This window comes from Protopterus annectens, chromosome 14.part0 (genome assembly GCF_019279795.1).
Source record: "Protopterus annectens isolate FY-2018-M chromosome 14.part0, PAN1.0, whole genome shotgun sequence".
Classification (NCBI taxonomy): domain Eukaryota; kingdom Metazoa; phylum Chordata; order Ceratodontiformes; family Protopteridae; genus Protopterus; species Protopterus annectens.
Genome location: NC_056748.1, coordinates 124,520,311 through 124,543,457, shown reverse-complemented (window position 1 = coordinate 124,543,457; position 23,147 = coordinate 124,520,311). Strand labels below are relative to the sequence as shown.

The 23,147-nt window shown below is 40.2% G+C and overlaps 1 protein-coding gene across 1 annotated transcript in view; it reads left to right on the top strand.

The window, feature by feature from the left end:
• LOC122788886 (pulmonary surfactant-associated protein D-like) overlaps positions 1-3,593 on the top strand; it is a 533,542-nt gene extending 529,949 nt beyond the window's left edge. Inside the window, exon 7 of the mRNA XM_044055829.1 lies at positions 2,820-3,593. Within this exon, the coding sequence (XP_043911764.1) occupies positions 2,820-3,199 (380 nt within the window). The 3' untranslated portion in view covers positions 3,200-3,593. The remainder of the gene's footprint in view (positions 1-2,819) is intronic.
• The last annotated feature ends 19,554 nt before the right edge of the window (positions 3,594-23,147 follow it).

Below are 23,147 nucleotides of genomic sequence, written 5' to 3'. Positions count from 1 at the left end.
GGTTTATTATAACTACCTGATTTTAGGGAGGATCATACATCTTTTACATGTACTTATTTATCTGGATAAGTAAGGATGGTTTATTATAACTACCTGATTTTAGGGAGGATCATACATCTTTTACATGTACTTATTTATCTGGATAAGTAAGGATGGTTTATTATAACTACCTGATTTTAGGGAGGATCATACATCTTTTACATGTACTTATTTATCTGGATAAGTAAGGATGGTTTATTATAACTACCTGATTTTAGGGAGGATCATACATCTTTTACATGTACTTATTTATCTGGATAAGTAAGGATGGTTTATTATAACTACCTGATTTTAGGGAGGATCATACATCTTTTACATGTACTTATTTATCTGGATAAGTAAGGATGGTTTATTATAACTACCTGATTTTAGGGAGGATCATACATCTTTTACATGTACTTATTTATCTGGATAAGTAAGGATGGTTTATTATAACTACCTGATTTTAGGGAGGATCATACATCTTTTACATGTACTTATTTATCTGGATAAGTAAGGATGGTTTATTATAACTACCTGATTTTAGGGAGGATCATACATCTTTTACATGTACTTATTTATCTGGATAAGTAAGGATGGTTTATTATAACTACCTGATTTTAGGGAGGATCATACATCTTTTACATGTACTTATTTATCTGGATAAGTAAGGATGGTTTATTATAACTACCTGATTTTAGGGAGGATCATACATCTTTTACATGTACTTATTTATCTGGATAAGTAAGGATGGTTTATTATAACTACCTGATTTTAGGGAGGATCATACATCTTTTACATGTACTTATTTATCTGGATAAGTAAGGATGGTTTATTATAACTACCTGATTTTAGGGAGGATCATACATCTTTTACATGTACTTATTTATCTGGATAAGTAAGGATGGTTTATTATAACTACCTGATTTTAGGGAGGATCATACATCTTTTACATGTACTTATTTATCTGGATAAGTAAGGATGGTTTATTATAACTACCTGATTTTAGGGAGGATCATACATCTTTTACATGTACTTATTTATCTGGATAAGTAAGGATGGTTTATTATAACTACCTGATTTTAGGGAGGATCATACATCTTTTACATGTACTTATTTATCTGGATAAGTAAGGATGGTTTATTATAACTACCTGATTTTAGGGAGGATCATACATCTTTTACATGTACTTATTTATCTGGATAAGTAAGGATGGTTTATTATAACTACCTGATTTTAGGGAGGATCATACATCTTTTACATGTACTTATTTATCTGGATAAGTAAGGATGGTTTATTATAACTACCTGATTTTAGGGAGGATCATACATCTTTTACATGTACTTATTTATCTGGATAAGTAAGGATGGTTTATTATAACTACCTGATTTTAGGGAGGATCATACATCTTTTACATGTACTTATTTATCTGGATAAGTAAGGATGGTTTATTATAACTACCTGATTTTAGGGAGGATCATACATCTTTACATGTACTTATTTATCTGGATAAGTAAGGATGGTTTATTATAACTGCCTGATTTTAGGGAGGATCATACATCTTTTACATGTACTTATTTATCTGGATAAGTAAGGATGGTTTATTATAACTGCCTGATTTTAGGGAGGATCATACATCTTTTACATGTACTTATTTATCTGGATAAGTAAGGATGGTTTATTATAACTGCCTGATTTTAGGGAGGATCATACATCTTTTACATGTACTTATTTATCTGGATAAGTAAGGGTGGTTTATTATAACTACCTGATTTTAGGGAGGATCATACATCTTTTACATGTACTTATTTATCTGGATAAGTAAGGATGGTTTATTATAACTACCTGATTTTAGGGAGGATCATACATCTTTTACATGTACTTATTTATCTGGATAAGTAAGGATGGTTTATTATAACTACCTGATTTTAGGGAGGATCATACATCTTTTACATGTACTTATTTATCTGGATAAGTAAGGGTGGTTTATTATAACTACCTGATTTTAGGGAGGATCATACATCTTTTACATGTACTTATTTATCTGGATAAGTAAGGATGGTTTATTATAACTGCCTGATTTTAGGGAGGATCATACATCTTTTACATGTACTTATTTATCTGGATAAGTAAGGATGGTTTATTATAACTACCTGATTTTAGGGAGGATCATACATCTTTTACATGTACTTATTTATCTGGATAAGAAATGATGGTTTATTATAACTACCTGATTTTAGGGAGGATCATACATCTTTTACATGTACTTATTTATCTGGATAAGTAAGGATGGTTTATTATAACTACCTGATTTTAGGGAGGATCATACATCTTTTACATGTACTTATTTATCTGGATAAGTAAGGGTGGTTTATTATAACTACCTGATTTTAGGGAGGATCATACATCTTTTACATGTACTTATTTATCTGGATAAGTAAGGATGGTTTATTATAACTACCTGATTTTAGGGAGGATCATACATCTTTTACATGTACTTATTTATCTGGATAAGTAAGGATTGTTTATTATAACTACCTGATTTTAAGGAGGATCACACATCTTTTACATGTACTTATTTATCTGGATAAGTAAGGATGGTTTATTATAACTACCTGATTTTAGGGAGGATCATACATCTTTTACATGTACTTATTTATCTGGATAAGTAAGGGTGGTTTATTATAACTACCTGATTTTAGGGAGGATCCAGAAGTCATGCCCTAATTACCTAACATGTTTAGGGTTGCTTTAATTACAACACAGACTGCTGTCTAAATGCTACATTTACCTTTGTTCAGTTTTGCAGGTACTAGGTAATAGCCGGAAAGTTGGAGACAAAACATTTTTCACTGGAGGAATGACATCTAACTTTGCAAATGCCAAGCTTGAATGTGCACGTGCTGGTTTTCGACTCGCTGCTCCAGTGACAGAAAGTGAAAACAAAGCTATAGAAGAAATTGTGAAACAATCCAATAAAGTAGCATGGCTTGCAATTTCAGATGAAAAAATAGAAGGTAGATTTGTATATCTAGATGGAAATCCAATAAAATATTCAAAATGGAACCCAGGTGAACCAAATGATGATCATCGTGTTGAAGATTGTGTAGAGATGCAAACTACAGGAAGATGGAATGATAAATCATGTTCAGAGCTTCGTCTTGTTATCTGTGAGTTCTAAAGTAATACATCTCACTTGTCTCACAATAACTTTATGGGTTAAGGACACAAATGGAAAGCCATGACTTTATTAGTTATTCACTTTGCAGTGATATGCTTTCCAGTACACCACAAGCTTTAATTATATGTCATCTTTGTGTTAGGCTAAAGTATGTCTAACTACATTTTTAAGGATCACAATCATAATTTTGGATGACTTAAGCAAATTATTTCTAATTGCTTTCACTTTTTCATAGCTTTTCAGTTTGAACTTTCAGATCTTTTATCCATACTTTATTCCTTTTCATATACAATACTGTAATATTATTTGAAAACCATGAATGACTGCAATGAAGGAATTGAGATTATGAGGCATTTAATAAGACAAAATAAGTAAAATAAATTTTGCAATCTAATGTCATGTTCAATGAATATTCATTGTGCTCTCATGCCATACAATAACATGCTTGAGGACATTCTCCAAGAGGGTCTCACCCAAACAAATGACTGGTGCCAGAAACATGGCCTCAAGCTGAATACCAAACATGCATCATCATCCCCTTTGGTAAGAGTGATGTCCCCACAAATGATCATATTAATAACAACATCCTAAGTATGTAGTCAGCTGAGAGGGATATGGGCACCCTGATTGATAGCAACCTGATTTTTGACCACCATGTTATGTCCGTTATACGGAATGCTTTCTACATGACTCCCCTCATAAGTAAGGGTATCCATTCCATGGACAAGGAGGTCATAAAGTCCCTGTATTCTTCCCTTATAAGGCCCATTATTGAGTACAATGTCCCGTTCGGCATGTACCTCGGAAAACACATGCAGCAGCTGGAGAGGCCACAGAGGATCCTCAACAGGAGAATCCAGGGCCTCAAAAATCTGCCATACACAGGCTAAAAGCCAGGACTAATACCTAGTAACTTCCTATGATCCTATGATTGGCTCAGTGTGTTAATGTTCATTGATTTTTCATGCCAACAGTACATTGATTATTAATATATTGATTTAATGCCACCATTTATTTATATTTGTTTACTGGACTGGTTAGTATTACTTTCCACATGTAGCATCTACTCATACTATTAATGTGGCACAAGGTACAAGGAACAGCAGAGGATGTGTAGAATCTGTGTGTTAAAAAGGTTTGCCTTTACTGATATTTTGGACGTTTTGTACGTGTATTGACAGTCTTATGGAAAGGAGAATGTTTTTTTCTAAAAAATTCATTCAAATAAATTTTGTTTGATGCATTTCTGAAATTAATTTGTGCTTGACCATTCAGAGACAGAAAATCAGAGGGGTACTTATTGTAGCATGATATTCATATGCTATAAGCCAAAATAATTAAAATGGTAATAAAAGAGTGCTGATGTGTCTGTTATATCTGAAACATGCAGTTGTGAGAATGACTGACACACTGGATTTATTCAAAACTATAATTATTCTATAAGTTAGAGAAAGAGTTAAGCAGGAACATTCAGTAAAGCTTACATGACAATTTTTACTATGTATGTATCATGGCACAAGGCGTATATGGGCGCTGCAGGTTTTAGATTCAGAAAACTCTGTGTAGCAGCACACAATCACACGAACTCAAGCACAGATATGGAAACTTTTGTGGAACTCAAATTTAGTATAAGTAGCTGAAATTTATGCTAATGAACCAAATCAACATGGTCGAGTGATCGAACAACCTAAAATGAAACCTTTTAGAGTCTACATGGAAACCAAGGCAAGTAAAACTCCTGAAATGTTGGCAGAACTGACCCTAACAGGTAACAGCACACATGTTATTGCCTAAATTGCAAGAGATGCACTTATATATCCAAATTGGAAGCCACGCACTCTCCAGCCAAGACCGGAATAACTGGTCAAGAGGAGAAGGTCAACACTTGCACCACATCACATGGAACACATAGGCCCCTAGAACACACACCAGCACTGCCTTCACATTAAAGCACAAACCACACACCCACCTTTGTGGTGGCTGTCAATAAAAATCTACCTAAACAGCAGAGACCTCCAAGGCATAAACGCACTCGACCACCACAATACAACACTAGTCATGAGACACATAACTCCTAAACAGTGTGTCACTCAACCGAAGCCCCTAAAGCAAAACAGCATGCCCAACACACTAGTTATAGGTGACTCGATAGTGAGGCACACTGATATCCCACTCACTAGGTTGAATAAGGAGAAAGTAATAGTCAGCTGCCAGGATCCACAACATAACACATGCACTCAGGCCCCTCAACAACAGGTACAAATATGACACTGTTATTGTACATATGTGTGTGAATGACCTGAGACGTACCTCCCTGGACTACATAAAAAGAGACATGGAGGAGCTCTCCGATTATGTAGCCCAGGTGGGTATGACCCTAGCCCTGAGCATCATCCTACCATTACTCAGAATGATACCACAGTACAAGCAGAAAATTATTGATTTCAACAATTGGCTAAGTTTCTGGTGTCATTCTTAGGGGATCCAGTATCTGTCTGCCTGGGATGACATGATTGAAAGACCTCGATGCTTTGCCAGAGATGGCTTGCATCTGTTACGCCTGGGTTCCAGATACTGGCCAAGGCTCTTACCACCCCTATAGTGCCATTTTAGGTTGTGTTCCAAAGACCAAATTACAACCATAACAGCTACAAACAAATGTAATCTGAGGGCCATGCCGCTCAACACCAGAAGTCTAAATCTCAAAATGCACTCGCTCAAAGCACTCCTTAAATGAAGAACATTGAAATTTGTGCCATAACAGAGACCTGGTTCAAGGCAGCAGAAAGGCTATAACTCATTCCACACTTTTCAGCCCCAGGACTTGGACCAAACCTCCAAAGGCAGTGGTGTTTCCATATTCATAAAGGATGTGCACATCTCCAGACTAGTAGCCCAACATAACTCATCTGAGATACTTCAAGTGCAGGTAACATTCGGTAAGACAGCGATTCAGTTCGTAGCCTGCTATAGGTCCCCAACCATGTCCCAAGACTCACACCCCATGTTCCTAAGCACCCTAGAGAATATTAGGGTCCAACCTATCACTCTCATACTGGGCAACTTCAACTACCCCTCCATTAACTGTAAAAACTAATCATACCAATACACTTGCCCAATGTTTCCTGGAATTCATTAATTCCAATGCCCTGGACCAGCTCATTCTTACCCCCACTAGAGGTAGCAACATCCTCGACCTATTCTTTACTAACATGGGTGACCTTTGCTCTACACCAAGTCAACTCCTCCCAGGTTAGATCCAATCACAAACTAATCACCTTGGAAATCCACATCCCTCCACCCCCTGCAAAGGTAACCACCATGAAAAACTTCTCCAAAGCTAACTTTGGGCTCCTAAAAAGAGAGGTGGCTTACTTCACAGCACCCATACAAAAAGATATCAGTTGCATGACTGCCGAATCATACAACAATGTACTGTACGAACATGTACACAAATGCATGGATCTCGCCATACCCAACAGAAACCAAGCCACTCTCTTCCAAAAAAAAGAAGACAGTCTGGTGATCCCCTGCCATAAACAAACTGTACAAGATAAGGACGAAAGTGATGCAGAATAAGGTGAAGTCTCAAGACTGGTAAAACTCCCTTATCAGCCTCACAAAAAAATTAAGATCCCTCATCAAATCCTCTGAAGCTAGCTATGAAAACAGAGTTGCAGCAGATAGTAAAGACAACCACAAGGCCTTCTATAGTTGTGTAAAGACTCTCCATGGCAATACCCAGATTTGTCCGAAGCTACTGCACAATGGTACCTCCTATACCAAGCCAGCAGGTATTGCCAATATACTTGCCGACAGATTCAGTGCCAACTTTACCCCTCTCTCCCCCCAATGGACCCGTCACAATACCAGTAGATTGCCAGGCACCCAGTATTACTGCTGCACAGGTTAAAACAGCACTGTCCAAGGCCAGGAATACAGCTTCTATGGGACCTGACTATATCCCTGGCTGTGTTCTACATGAACTACAGAGTGAACTGGCACCTCACCCATGTGCCCTGTTTTATCATGCCTCACTTCAGGCTTTGTCCCTACTGAATGGCGCACTGCTACAGTCATGCCTCTCCACAAAGGAGGAGAGACTACAAACCTTGGGAACTATTGCCCCATTAGCCTGACAAGTCTGATATACAAAGCTATGGAACACAACATCATGGACCTAATAAACAAGGATATAGGGAATCTTCAAACTCTGGATCCCACACAGTGTGGTTTTGTGAAGAGTAGATAATGCCTACTCAACTTGGTCAACTTCTTTGAGTCAGTCACCAGAGCTGTGAATGAAGGCAAGGTGGTTCATACAGCCTACCTTGATCTGGCCAAGGCCTTTGATACCATTCCCCACTCAGGAATCATAGAAAACTCATTAAGTTAGGCATCAACCCCTATATCACTAGGTGGGTTGCAAAGTATCTCACAGGTAGAACCCACAGTGTGAAAGTAGCTGACTCCAAGTCAGGCTGCCGACCAGTCATGAGTGGAGTCCCACAGGGTTCGGTCCTAGGTCCTCTCCTTTTTGGTATCTACTTCTCTGAAGTGCAGGCCAATATGAAGGGACTTGGGCTGACAACGTTCGCAGATGATTGCAAGTTGGGAGCTATTATTAACTCCCCGAGTGATGTTGACATCCTACAGAAAGGCCTCATTGAGACCAAGGACTGGTGTCACAACCATGGCCTTAAGCTCAATGCCAAAAAATGTGTCATCATCCCCTTTGGGAAATACCTGGTTCCCATGAATTACCACATTGATGGTAGTCCACTGAACACAGAAGAGATCTGGGAACACAGGTTGACAGCAACCTCTCTTTTGACCACCGCATTGCCACCGTGGTCAGAAAGTCCTTCTATGTGGCTCACTTCATTACTAAGGGTTTTGCATCCAGGAAGAAAGAGATCATTGTCTTCCTCTACTCTTCCCTCATTAGGCCAGTCATTGACTACAATGCCCCATTTTGCATGTACCTCACTAGACACCTGCAACAAGTGGAAGGGCCGCAAAAGTACCTCACAAAGAGGATCCTAGGCCTTAAACATTTGTCCTATATGGACAGGCAAAAAAAACTTCATCTATTCTCTGTCTCACATCTGCTACTTAGAGGCAATCTCTGCTTGACTTACAAAGCCATGTCTGACCCACCTCTGTTAGAAAGTCTACATCTAAGGAAATCCCAATCCCTTCGCACCACATGCTTCAGAGACCTCAACCTCTTTACCACAATCAACAGAACATGCTGGAGGGACAGGTTCATAACCCAGAGACTGCCCATGCTATGGAATAGACTTCCCATACATGTCAAGTAGAGCACCTCACTTGCCCTCTTCAAGACAAATCTTGATGAGTGGATGGAAAATAAAAAATTCACCCCGGGGATCACTCCAGTGGCTTTACTCGACAGAGGCTTTGGGAACTAAGGTTGGGTGGCACAATGCCAGGGTAATCCTATGGGCTAGTCTTGTAAAGGCCCCAGGGCCATTAGCCTAGTACACACCTATGAACCTATACATACACACTGTGAATGGTAAAAAAGCAGTGTCCCAAATAGAAATGTCATTTTAACTGCCATGACATTAATGCACTTTTGGTCCCCCACTCCCAAATAAAGAATATACTTGTATGTAATGCAGGCTAGTAAAATGTTTAGAACCCAGGAGACAGACTGTTCTAATGTACTGTAAGCACTATGTGGTATGTGTCACATCCCTGAGACAGACTGTTCTAATGTACTGTAAGCACTATGTAGCATGTGTCACATCCCTGAGACAGACTATTCTAATGTACTGTAAGAACTATGTAGTATGTGTCACATCCCTGAGACAGACTGTTCAAATGTACTGTAAGCACTATGTAGTATGTGTCACATCCCCGAGAGAGACTGCTCTAATGTATTGTAAGCACTATGCAGTATGTGTCACATCCCTGAGACAGACTGTTCTAATGTACTGTAAGCACTATGTAGTATGTGTCACATCCCTGAGACAGACTATTCTAATGTACTGTAAGAACTATGTAGTATGTGTCACATCCCTGAGACAGACTGTTCTAATGTACTGTAAGCACTATGTAGTATGTGTCACATCCCCGAGAGAGACTGCTCTAATGTATTGTAAGCACTATGCAGTATGTGTCACATCCCTGAGACAGACTGTTCTAATGTACTGTAAGCACTATGCAGTATGTGTCACATCCCTGAGACAGACTGTTCTAATGCACTGTAAGCACTATGTAGTATGTGTCACATCCCTGAGAAAGACTGCTCTAATGCACTGTAAACACTATGTAGTATGTGTCACATCCCTGAGACAGACTGTTCTAATGCACTGTAAGCACTATGTAGTATGTGTCACATCCCTGAGGCAGACTGTTCTAATGTACTGTAAGCACTATGTAGTATGTGTCACATCCCTGAGGCAGACTGTTCTAATGTACTGTAAGCACTATGTAGTATGTGTCACATCCCTGACACAGACTGTTCTAATGTACTGTAAGCACTATGTAGTATGTGTCACGTCCCTGACAAAGACTGTTCTAATGTACTGTAAGCACAATGTAGTATGTGTCACATCCCTGACACAGACTGTTCTAATGTACTGTAAGCACTATGTAGTATGTGTCACATACCTGACACACACTGTTCTAATGTACTGTAAGCACTATGTAGTATGTGTCACATCCCTGACACACACTGTTCTAATGTACTGTAAGCACTATGTAGTATGTGTCACATCCCTGAACCAGACTGTTCTAATGTACTGTAAGCACTATGTAGTATGTGTCACATCCCTGACACAGACTGTTCTAATGCACTGTAAGCACTACGTAGTATATGTCACATCCCTGAGACAGACTGTTCTAATGCACTGTAAGCACTACGTAGTATGTGTCACATCCCTGAGACAGACTGTTCTAATGCACTGTAAGCACTATGTAGTATGTGTCACATCCCTGAGACAGACTGTTCTAATGTACTGTAAGCACTATGCAGTATGTGTCACATCCCTGAAACAGACTGCTCTAATGTACTGTAAGCACTATGTAGTATGTGTCACATCCCTGAGACAGACTGTTCTAATGTACTGTAAAACTATGTAGTATGTGTCACATCCCTGAGACAGACTGTTCTAATATACTGTAAGCGCTATGTATACGTGTCACATCCCTGAGACAGACTGTTCTAATGTACTTTAAGCACTATGCAGTATGTGTCACATCTCTGAGACAGACTGTTCTAATGTACTGTAAGCACTATGTAGTATGTGTCACATCCCTGAGACAGACTGTTCTAATGTACTGTAAGCACTATGTAGTATGTGTCACATCCCTGAGACAGACTGTTCTAATGTACTGTAAGCACTATGTAGTATGTGTCACATCCCTGAGACAGACTTGCCTAATGTACTATAAGCACTATGTTGTATGTGTCACATCCCTGAGACAGACTGTTCTAATGTACTGTAAGCACTATGTAGTATGTATCACATCCCTGACACAGACTGTTCTAATGTACTGTAAGCACTATGTAGTATGTGACACATCCCTGACACAGACTGTTCTAATGCACTGTAAGCACTATGTAGTATGTGTCACATCCCTGAGACAGACTGTTCTAATGTACTGTAAGCACTATGTAGTATGTGTCACATCCCTGAGACAGACTGTTCTAATGTACTGTAAGCACTATGTAGTATGTGTCACATCCCTGAGACAGACTGTTCTAATGTACTGTAAGCACTATGTAGTACGAGTCACATCCTTGAGACAGACTGTTCTAACGTACTGTAAGCACTATGTAGTATGTGTCACATCCCTGACACAGACTGTTCTAATGTACTGTAAGCACTATGTAGTATGTGTCACATCCCTGAGACAGACTGTTCTAATGTACTGTAAGCACTATGTAGTATGTGTCACATCCCTGAGACAGACTGTTCTAATGTACTGTAAGCACTATGTAGTATGTGTCACATCCCTGAGACAGACTGTTCTAATGTACTGTAAGCACTATGTAGTATGTGTCACATCCCTGAGACAGACTGTTCTAATGTACTGTAAGCACTACGTAGTACGAGTCACATCCCTGAGACAGACTGTTCTAACGTACTGTAAGCACTATGTAGTATGTGTCACATCCCTGAGACAGACTGTTCTAACGTACCGTAAGCACTATGTAGTATGTGTCACATCCCTGAGACAGACTGTTCTAATGTACTGTAAGCACTATGTAGTATGTGTCACATCCCTGAGACAGACTGTTCAAATGCACTGTAAGCACTATGTAGTATGTGTCACATCCCTGAGACAGACTGTTCTAATGTACTGTAAGCACTATGTAGTATGTGTCACTTCCCTGAGACAGACTGTTCTAATGTACTGTAAGCACTATGTAGTATGTGTCACATCCCTGAGACAGACTGTTCTAATGTACTGTAAGCACTATGTAGAATGTGTCACATCTCTGAGACAGACTGTTCTAATGTACTGTAAGCACTATGTAGTATGTGTCACATCCCATGAGACAGACTGTTCTAATGTACTGTAAGCACTACGTAGTATGTGTCACATCCCTGAGACAGACTGTTCTAATGTTCTGTAAGCACTATGTAGTATGTGTCACATCCCTGAGACAGACTGTTCTAATGTACTGTAAGCACTATGTAGAATGTGTCACATCTCTGAGACAGACTGTTCTAATGTACTGTAAGCACTATGTAGTATGTGTCACATCCCTGAGACAGACTGTTCTAATGTACTGTAAGCAGTATGTAGTATGTGTCACATCCCTGAGACAGACTGTTCTAATGTACTGTAAGCACTATGTAGTATGTGTCACATCCCTGAGACAGACTGTTCTAATGTACTGTAAGCACTACGTAGTATGTGTCACATCCCTGAGACAGACTGTTCTAATGTACTGTAAGCACTATGTAGTATGTGTCACATCCCTGAGACAGACTGTTCTAATGTACTGTAAGCACTATGTAGTATGTGTCACATCCCTGAGACAGACTGTTCTAATGTACTGTAAGCACTATGTAGTATGTGTCACATCCCTGAGACAGACTGTTCTAATGTACTGTAAGCACTATGTAGTATGTGTCACATCCCTGAGACAGACTGTTCTAATGTACTGTAAGCACTATGTAGTATGTGTCACATCCCTGAGACAGACTGTTCTAATGTACTGTAAGCACTATGTAGTATGTGTCACATCCCTGAGACAGACTGTTCTAATGTACTGTAAGCACTATGTAGTATGTGTCACATCCCTGAGACAGACTGTTCTAATGTACTGTAAGCACTATGTAGTATGTGTCACATCCCTGAGACAGACTGTTCTAATGTACTGTAAGCACTATGTAGTATGTGTCACATCCCTGAGACAGACTGTTCTAATGTACTGTAAGCACTATGTAGTATGTGTCACATCCCTGAGACAGACTGTTCTAATGTACTGTAAGCACTATGTAGTATGTGTCACATCCCTGAGACAGACTGTTCTAATGTACTGTAAGCACTATGTAGTATGTGTCACATCCCTGAGACAGACTGTTCTAATGTACTGTAAGCACTATGTAGTATGTGTCACATCCCTGAGACAGACTGTTCTAATGTACTGTAAGCACTATGTAGTATGTGTCACATCCCTGAGACAGACTGTTCTAATGTACTGTAAGCACTATGTAGTATGTGTCACATCCCTGAGACAGACTGTTCTAATGTACTGTAAGCACTATGTAGTATGTGTCACATCCCTGAGACAGACTGTTCTAATGTACTGTAAGCACTATGTAGTATGTGTCACATCCCTGAGACAGACTGTTCTAATGTACTGTAAGCACTATGTAGTATGTGTCACATCCCTGAGACAGACTGTTCTAATGTACTGTAAGCACTATGTAGTATGTGTCACATCCCTGAGACAGACTGTTCTAATGTACTGTAAGCACTATGTAGTATGTGTCACATCCCTGAGACAGACTGTTCTAATGTACTGTAAGCACTATGTAGTATGTGTCACATCCCTGAGACAGACTGTTCTAATGTACTGTAAGCACTATGTAGTATGTGTCACATCCCTGAGACAGACTGTTCTAATGTACTGTAAGCACTATGTAGTATGTGTCACATCCCTGAGACAGACTGTTCTAATGTACTGTAAGCACTATGTAGTATGTGTCACATCCCTGAGACAGACTGTTCTAATGTACTGTAAGCACTATGTAGTATGTGTCACATCCCTGAGACAGACTGTTCTAATGTACTGTAAGCACTATGTAGTATGTGTCACATCCCTGAGACAGACTGTTCTAATGCACTGTAAGCACTATGTAGTATGTGTCACATCCCTGAGACAGACTGTTCTAATGTACTGTAAGCACTATGTAGTATGTGTCACATCCCTGAGACAGACTGTTCTAATGTACTGTAAGCACTATGTAGTATGTGTCACATCCCTGAGACAGACTGTTCTAATGTACTGTAAGCACTATGTAGTATGTGTCACATCCCTGAGACAGACTGTTCTAATGTACTGTAAGCACTATGTAGTATGTGTCACATCCCTGAGACAGACTGTTCTAATGTACTGTAAGCACTATGTAGTATGTGTCACATCCCTGAGACAGACTGTTCTAATGTACTGTAAGCACTATGTAGTATGTGTCACATCCCTGAGACAGACTGTTCTAATGTACTGTAAGCACTATGTAGTATGTGTCACATCCCTGAGACAGACTGTTCTAATGTACTGTAAGCACTATGTAGTATGTGTCACATCCCTGAGACAGACTGTTCTAATGTACTGTAAGCACTATGTAGTATGTGTCACATCCCTGAGACAGACTGTTCTAATGTACTGTAAGCACTATGTAGTATGTGTCACATCCCTGAGACAGACTGTTCTAATGTACTGTAAGCACTATGTAGTATGTGTCACATCCCTGAGACAGACTGTTCTAATGTACTGTAAGCACTATGTAGTATGTGTCACATCCCTGAGACAGACTGTTCTAATGTACTGTAAGCACTATGTAGTATGTGTCACATCCCTGAGACAGACTGTTCTAATGTACTGTAAGCACTATGTAGTATGTGTCACATCCCTGAGACAGACTGTTCTAATGTACTGTAAGCACTATGTAGTATGTGTCACATCCCTGAGACAGACTGTTCTAATGTACTGTAAGCACTATGTAGTATGTGTCACATCCCTGAGACAGACTGTTCTAATGTACTGTAAGCACTATGTAGTATGTGTCACATCCCTGAGACAGACTGTTCTAATGTACTGTAAGCACTATGTAGTATGTGTCACATCCCTGAGACAGACTGTTCTAATGTACTGTAAGCACTATGTAGTATGTGTCACATCCCTGAGACAGACTGTTCTAATGTACTGTAAGCACTATGTAGTATGTGTCACATCCCTGAGACAGACTGTTCTAATGTACTGTAAGCACTATGTAGTATGTGTCACATCCCTGAGACAGACTGTTCTAATGTACTGTAAGCACTATGTAGTATGTGTCACATCCCTGAGACAGACTGTTCTAATGTACTGTAAGCACTATGTAGTATGTGTCACATCCCTGAGACAGACTGTTCTAATGTACTGTAAGCACTATGTAGTATGTGTCACATCCCTGAGACAGACTGTTCTAATGTACTGTAAGCACTATGTAGTATGTGTCACATCCCTGAGACAGACTGTTCTAATGTACTGTAAGCACTATGTAGTATGTGTCACATCCCTGAGACAGACTGTTCTAATGTACTGTAAGCACTATGTAGTATGTGTCACATCCCTGAGACAGACTGTTCTAATGTACTGTAAGCACTATGTAGTATGTGTCACATCCCTGAGACAGACTGTTCTAATGTACTGTAAGCACTATGTAGTATGTGTCACATCCCTGAGACAGACTGTTCTAATGTACTGTAAGCACTATGTAGTATGTGTCACATCCCTGAGACAGACTGTTCTAATGTACTGTAAGCACTATGTAGTATGTGTCACATCCCTGAGACAGACTGTTCTAATGTACTGTAAGCACTATGTAGTATGTGTCACATCCCTGAGACAGACTGTTCTAATGTACTGTAAGCACTATGTAGTATGTGTCACATCCCTGAGACAGACTGTTCTAATGTACTGTAAGCACTATGTAGTATGTGTCACATCCCTGAGACAGACTGTTCTAATGCACTGTAAGCACTATGTAGTATGTGTCACATCCCTGAGACAGACTGTTCTAATGTACTGTAAGCACTATGTAGTATGTGTCACATCCCTGAGACAGACTGTTCTAATGCACTACTGTAAGCACTATGTAGTATGTGTCACATCCCTGAGACAGACTGTTCTAATGCACTGTAAGCACTATGTAGTATGTGTCACATCCCTGAGACAGACTGTTCTAATGTACTGTAAGCACTATGTAGTATGTGTCACATCCCTGAGACAGACTGTTCTAATGTACTGTAAGCACTATGTAGTATGTGTCACATCCCTGAGACAGACTGTTCTAATGTACTGTAAGCACTATGTAGTATGTGTCACATCCCTGAGACAGACTGTTCTAATGTACTGTAAGCACTATGTAGTATGTGTCACATCCCTGAGACAGACTGTTCTAATGTACTGTAAGCACTATGTAGTATGTGTCACATCCCTGAGACAGACTGTTCTAATGTACTGTAAGCACTATGTAGTATGTGTCACATCCCTGAGACAGACTGTTCTAATGTACTGTAAGCACTATGTAGTATGTGTCACATCCCTGAGACAGACTGTTCTAATGTACTGTAAGCACTATGTAGTATGTGTCACATCCCTGAGACAGACTGTTCTAATGTACTGTAAGCACTATGTAGTATGTGTCACATCCCTGAGACAGACTGTTCTAATGTACTGTAAGCACTATGTAGTATGTGTCACATCCCTGAGACAGACTGTTCTAATGTACTGTAAGCACTATGTAGTATGTGTCACATCCCTGAGACAGACTGTTCTAATGTACTGTAAGCACTATGTAGTATGTGTCACATCCCTGAGACAGACTGTTCTAATGTACTGTAAGCACTATGTAGTATGTGTCACATCCCTGAGACAGACTGTTCTAATGTACTGTAAGCACTATGTAGTATGTGTCACATCCCTGAGACAGACTGTTCTAATGTACTGTAAGCACTATGTAGTATGTGTCACATCCCTGAGACAGACTGTTCTAATGTACTGTAAGCACTATGTAGTATGTGTCACATCCCTGAGACAGACTGTTCTAATGTACTGTAAGCACTATGTAGTATGTGTCACATCCCTGAGACAGACTGTTCTAATGTACTGTAAGCACTATGTAGTATGTGTCACATCCCTGAGACAGACTGTTCTAATGTACTGTAAGCACTATGTAGTATGTGTCACATCCCTGAGACAGACTGTTCTAATGTACTGTAAGCACTATGTAGTATGTGTCACATCCCTGAGACAGACTGTTCTAATGTACTGTAAGCACTATGTAGTATGTGTCACATCCCTGAGACAGACTGTTCTAATGTACTGTAAGCACTATGTAGTATGTGTCACATCCCTGAGACAGACTGTTCTAATGTACTGTAAGCACTATGTAGTATGTGTCACATCCCTGAGACAGACTGTTCTAATGTACTGTAAGCACTATGTAGTATGTGTCACATCCCTGAGACAGACTGTTCTAATGTACTGTAAGCACTATGTAGTATGTGTCACATCCCTGAGACAGACTGTTCTAATGTACTGTAAGCACTATGTAGTATGTGTCACATCCCTGAGACAGACTGTTCTAATGTACTGTAAGCACTATGTAGTATGTGTCACATCCCTGAGACAGACTGTTCTAATGTACTGTAAGCACTATGTAGTATGTGTCACATCCCTGAGACAGACTGTTCTAATGTACTGTAAGCACTATGTAGTATGTGTCACATCCCTGAGACAGACTGTTCTAATGTACTGTAAGCACTATGTAGTATGTGTCACATCCCTGAGACAGACTGTTCTAATGTACTGTAAGCACTATGTAGTATGTGTCACATCCCTGAGACAGACTGTTCTAATGTACTGTAAGCACTATGTAGTATGTGTCACATCCCTGAGACAGACTGTTCTAATGTACTGTAAGCACTATGTAGTATGTGTCACATCCCTGAGACAGACTGTTCTAATGTACTGTAAGCACTATGTAGTATGTGTCACATCCCTGAGACAGACTGTTCTAATGTACTGTAAGCACTATGTAGTATGTGTCACATCCCTGAGACAGACTGTTCTAATGTACTGTAAGCACTATGTAGTATGTGTCACATCTCTGAGACAGACTGTTCTAATGTACTGTAAGCACTATGTACTATGTGTCACATCCCTGAGACAGACTGTTCTAATGTACTGTAAGCACTATGTAGTATGTGTCACATCCCTGAGACAGACTGTTCTAATGTCCTGTAAGCACTATGTAGTATGTGTCACATCCTTGAGACAGACTGTTCTAATGTACTGTAGGCACTATGTAGTATGTGTCACATCCCTGAGACAGACTGGTCTAATGTACTGTAAGCACTATGTAGTATGTGTCACATTCCTGAGACAGACTGTTCTAATGTACTGTAAGCACTATGTAGTATGTGTCACATCCCTGAGACAGACTGTTCTAATGTACTGTAAGCACTGTGTAGTATGTGTCACATCCCTGAGACAGACTGTTCTTATGTACTGTAAGCACTATGTAGTATGTGTCACATCCCTGAGACAGACTGTTCTAATGTACTGTAAGCACTATGTAGTATGTGTCACATCCCTGAGACAGACTGTTCTAATGTACTGTAAGCACTATGTAGTATGTGTCACATCCCTGAGACAGACTGTTCTATTGTACCGTAAGCACTATGTAGTATGTGTCACAACCCTGAGACAGACTGTTCTAATGTACTGTAAGCACTATGTAGTATGTGTCACATCCCTGAGACAGACTGTTCTAATGTACTGTAAGCACTATGTAGTATGTGTCACATCCCTGAGACAGACTGTTCTAATGTACTGTAAGCACTATGTAGTATGTGTCACATCCCTGAGACAGACTGTTCTAATGTACTGTAAGCACTATGTAGTATGTGTCACATCCCTGAGACAGACTGTTCTAATGCACTGTAAGCACTATGTAGTATGTGTCACATCCCTGAGACTGACTGTTCTAATGCACTGTAAGCACTATGTAGTATGTGCCACATCCCTGACACAGACTGTTCTACTGCACTGTAAGCACTATGTAGTATGTGTCACATCCCTGACACAGACTGTTCTAATGCACTGTAAGCACTATGTAGTATGTGTCACATCCCTGACACAGACTGTTCTAATGTACTGTAAGCACTATGTAGTATGTGTCACATCCCTGACACAGACTGTTCTAATGTACTGTAAGCACTATGTAGTATGTGTCACATCCCTGAGACAGACTGTTCTAATGCACTGTAAGCACTATGTAGTATGTGTCACATCCCCGAGACAGACTGTTCTAATGTACTGTAAGCACTATGTAGTATGTGTCACATCCCTGACACAGACTGTTCTAATGTACTGTAAGCACTATGTAGTATGTGTCACATCCCTGAGACAGACTGTTCTAATGCACTGTAAGCACTATGTAGTATGTGTCACATCCCCGAGACAGACTGTTCTAATGTACTGTAAGCACTATGTAGTATGTGTCACATCCCTGAGACAGACTGTTCTAATGTACTGTAAGCACTATGTAGTATGTGTCACATCCCTGAGACAGACTGTTCTAATGTACTGTAAGCACTATGTAGTATGTGTCACATCCCTGAGACAGACTGTTCTAATGTACTGTAAGCACTATGTAGTATGTGTCACATCCCTGAGACAGACTGTTCTAATGTACTGTAAGCACTATGTAGTATGTGTCACATCCCTGAGACAGACTGTTCTAATGTACTGTAAGCACTATGTAGTATGTGTCACATCCCTGAGACAGACTGTTCTAATGTACTGTAAGCACTATGTAGTATGTGTCACATCCCTGAGACAGACTGTTCCAATGTACTGTAAGCACTATGTAGTATGTTTCACGTCCCTGAGACAGACTGTTCTAATGCACTGTAAGCACTATGTAGTATGTGTCACGTCCCTGAGACAGACTGTTCTAATCTACTGTAAGCACTATGTAGTATGTGTCACGTCCCTGAGACAGACTGTTCTAATGTACTGTAAGCACTATGTAGTATGTGTCACATCCCTGAGCCAGTGACATCAGTGGGTGTCATCTTCCCTTTTCTTTTTTTTTTTTTTTTTAACATGTTTGCGTGATGGTGTGCTTAGCACCCCCATGGGAAATTGAGCAATGTAATGCTAGTTTTAATGTGCTTGTTATGCAACTATTCCTGTGGCAGCACATCTATGTGTAGGGCTAGAGAGTCTATGGTCCAGAGCTTGAATGTAGACTGTACAAGATTTTCTGCATGTTTTATGTTCCATGTTTGCACTATATCCGGAAAACAGATATACAAATTTTAGTTTTGCTTATGCTTACCTTATTTATGCGACGGTACATGAAGCCATGCGAAGGTGCACACAGCACACTACTGAGCACTCAAACAGGTGTGTTAAATCAAGCTAATTACATCCTAAGCAGGTGAACTGCATGTTACTTAGCCAATTCCACACAGTGGACCTAATCAATAAACGTATAACGTATCCATGTATCCTACATTCTTGTTTTTCCTGCAATACTTCAATATCATTGGAATATAGACTTGGAAATTTTTACTGAGATAATGCTAGGTGCTGCTGCAGCTATTCTACATCTGTATGTGCTATAGGCTGAAAGCAATACTGCTGGTGGCAATAGGCCTAGGCCGAGAAGAAGATGAATGTTCAGGCCCTGGGTAACCTACCAGGTGCCACGTGAGCTGGAGATTGTAAAATGCTACAAGGAAGACAGGGATGCATTACAAGAAATCTATGAGCTCTGCCACCCTCAACTCAGAGCAACAGCCAAACAAGGGGAGCCTATCCCACTGGAAACTAAGGTATGTGTAGTCCTTATAATATTAGCTACTGCTACTTTTCAAAGACCAACTGGGGACATGATGGGTGTGCCACAGCCATCAGCCTCCAGGATCCTCCACCAATTTCTATATGCTATGTGCATACATACCAGTCAGCACATATTTTTCCCCCATAGTTCTGAAGAGAGAGAGAGAGAGAGAGCAATATGCAACTGTTTTACTATGCAGCACACTACCCTGAAGTACTAGGTGCCATAAATTGCACTCATGTCCACATTAAGGCACCACCTGGTGAGCAGGGTAAGATCTATATTAACGACAAGAGATACCCCTCCATCAACTGACAAGTTGTGTGCAATGCCCAAGGAATTGTCTTGAATGTGTGTGCTGACAACTGTGGCAGTTATCATGACTCCCATGTATGGCACACATCATAGCTGTATCATATATTTGCTATGGGGGACATCCCATGGGGTCATTTACTGGGGGATGCTGGCTATGCCCTGGAACTGTGGCTGATCACACACATCAGAAGTGCACACATACCTATGAAAGAATGCCATAATGAGGAACACTCTCAAACTAGAAACATCATAGAGCATGTGTTTGAGCTTCTGAAGTCACGGTTCCAGTGCCTAGATACAGCCGGTGGACCCTTGCAGTATAATCTATGCACATGCACACCAATCTTCACAGTATATGCTAGGCTTCACAATCTGATCCTGTGGAAACAGCAGGATCAGGAATGGGAAGTGATGCACATCCTCTCATCAATGCATAGGTCACCACAGCCATTGTCACAGAAGAACTTAGAGGAGGAATCTGCAACTGCTCTCCCTGTAAGCAAGTATAGGCATGCTCAGTATGCCTTTGCTTTGGCCAAGAGAAAATGCATAACACATTCACTGATCACCTAGGGACCCAGGGACCTAATACCTTTCTCCTACTCACATACATGTAGTAAAATTTATGCCAGGCAACTCACACAACCTTTACCTCCCCATGTATTGGCTGTGTACTGCTTGCATCAAACAGAGTCAGCCCTGAACTAATGGTGTGTCTCCTGCTACATTTGCAAGGTAAGTCTTGAACCTAGACTGTATTCATTAATGATATTATGGCATATCCTTGTATTTCATAACTTGGTACAGAAAGCTAGTAAATAGTGGTGGACTGGTACAGAATTTACCTTAACATCTGACACCAGACACTTGTTTTAGTCATATTTGTCCATTAATAATTAGTAGGCCTCAGCCAAGAAAGATTCACACAGTCATGCCTTTGAAGAATACTAATGTTTCCTGCATGACCTCAGTTTAGCAACATACCTTTGTACTGGTAAACCATTAAAGTCAGAAGTTAGAAAGTGATGATACACATTACAGTTTCAGACTTAAGACTTGTTTGTGTCATAGCAGTAACTGTGATTTGCCCCCCCACAAAAAAATAGAGGTGTGTACCCTTGCTCACGCTATAACAGCAACTTAGCTTTGCTACCTCCAAAAGAACCATATATGAGTATTTGTGCCATCCAACCTGGACTGCATATCATATTATTCACAGTTAGTATCCTGTCACACGTTAAGGCAAATGATATGGAATGGCTTACACACTGCATGTGTTAGATTACTGATGAATGACCAAGAAACACAGAAAGGTAAGACAGAGCTCTATATTTGTAAGCATAATTGTGGTGGGTTGTGTGATCACTAACTGCTCTATGTCCAACTATAGTAAAGATAATGAAATGTACAAATCACGTGTGATGTTTTGATAGCAGTGTACCTTCTGATGCAATTGGTTATGTGAAGATTGCCTTCTTTTCATTGATGCAAAGCTGTTTGTGTGGCAAAGAGGACTAAGACATTCCTCCTGTTTTCTGAAGCTGTAGTGGTGTGAGAGTTCAAATCTTCAAGTATAGGTTCATAGGTAGGTACTAGGCTATCTGCCCGAAGGCATTTATAAGCCTAGCCAGAATGCGTTGGCTTTTGCCACCCCCTTAGATTAGTTCCCTGTGCCTCTGTCCAGCAGAGCCACTGAAGTGATCCCGGGGTAAACTTTCTGTTTCCCATCCACTCGTCAAGGTTTCTATTGAAGAGTGTTAGTGAGGAGCTTTGCCTAATGTAGATTGGAATCTTGTTCCAAAGCATGGGAAGTCTCTGGGACAGGAAACTATCCCTCCAGCATGTCCTATTTATTGTTATGGTGAGGTTTGGATTCTAGAGCATGTGGCTTGAGGGGATATGGTTTTCTTTAGGTGGAGCATGTCCATCAATTCTGGGTTGGACATGGCCTTGTATGTCAGGCAGAGATCACCTCTGAGTAGGCGGTATGCAACCAAGTACAGATAGAGTTTCTTCAGTAGAGCTGCATAGGGCATCTGTTTGAGGCCAGTGATCCTCTTGGTGAGGTACTTCTCTGGTCTTTCCAGCTGTTGCATATGTCTTGTAAGGTACATCCCAAATTGGGCATTGTACTCTATAATGGGTCTGATGAGTCATTAGTAGAGGGGCACAATGACCTCTTTTGATCTGGATGCGAACCCTTTTGTGATTAGGTGGGCCACATAGAAGGATTTTCTAACGACTTTGGCAATGTGATTATCAAAGGAGAGATTACTATCTACTTAGGTCCCCAGATCCCTTATTATATCTTCATTATTTAGGGGACTACCACCTATGTGGTAGTTTGTGGGTACTTTGTTTTTTCCAAAGGGGATGACTATGCACTTTTTGACATTTAGCTTGAGGCCATGATTTTGACAACAGGTATCTGTCTCAGTGAGTCCCTTTTGGAGGATGTCTGTGTCAGCCGGAGAGTCAATTATAGCCCCTAGTTTGCAGTCATCTGCAAACTTGGTCAGCCA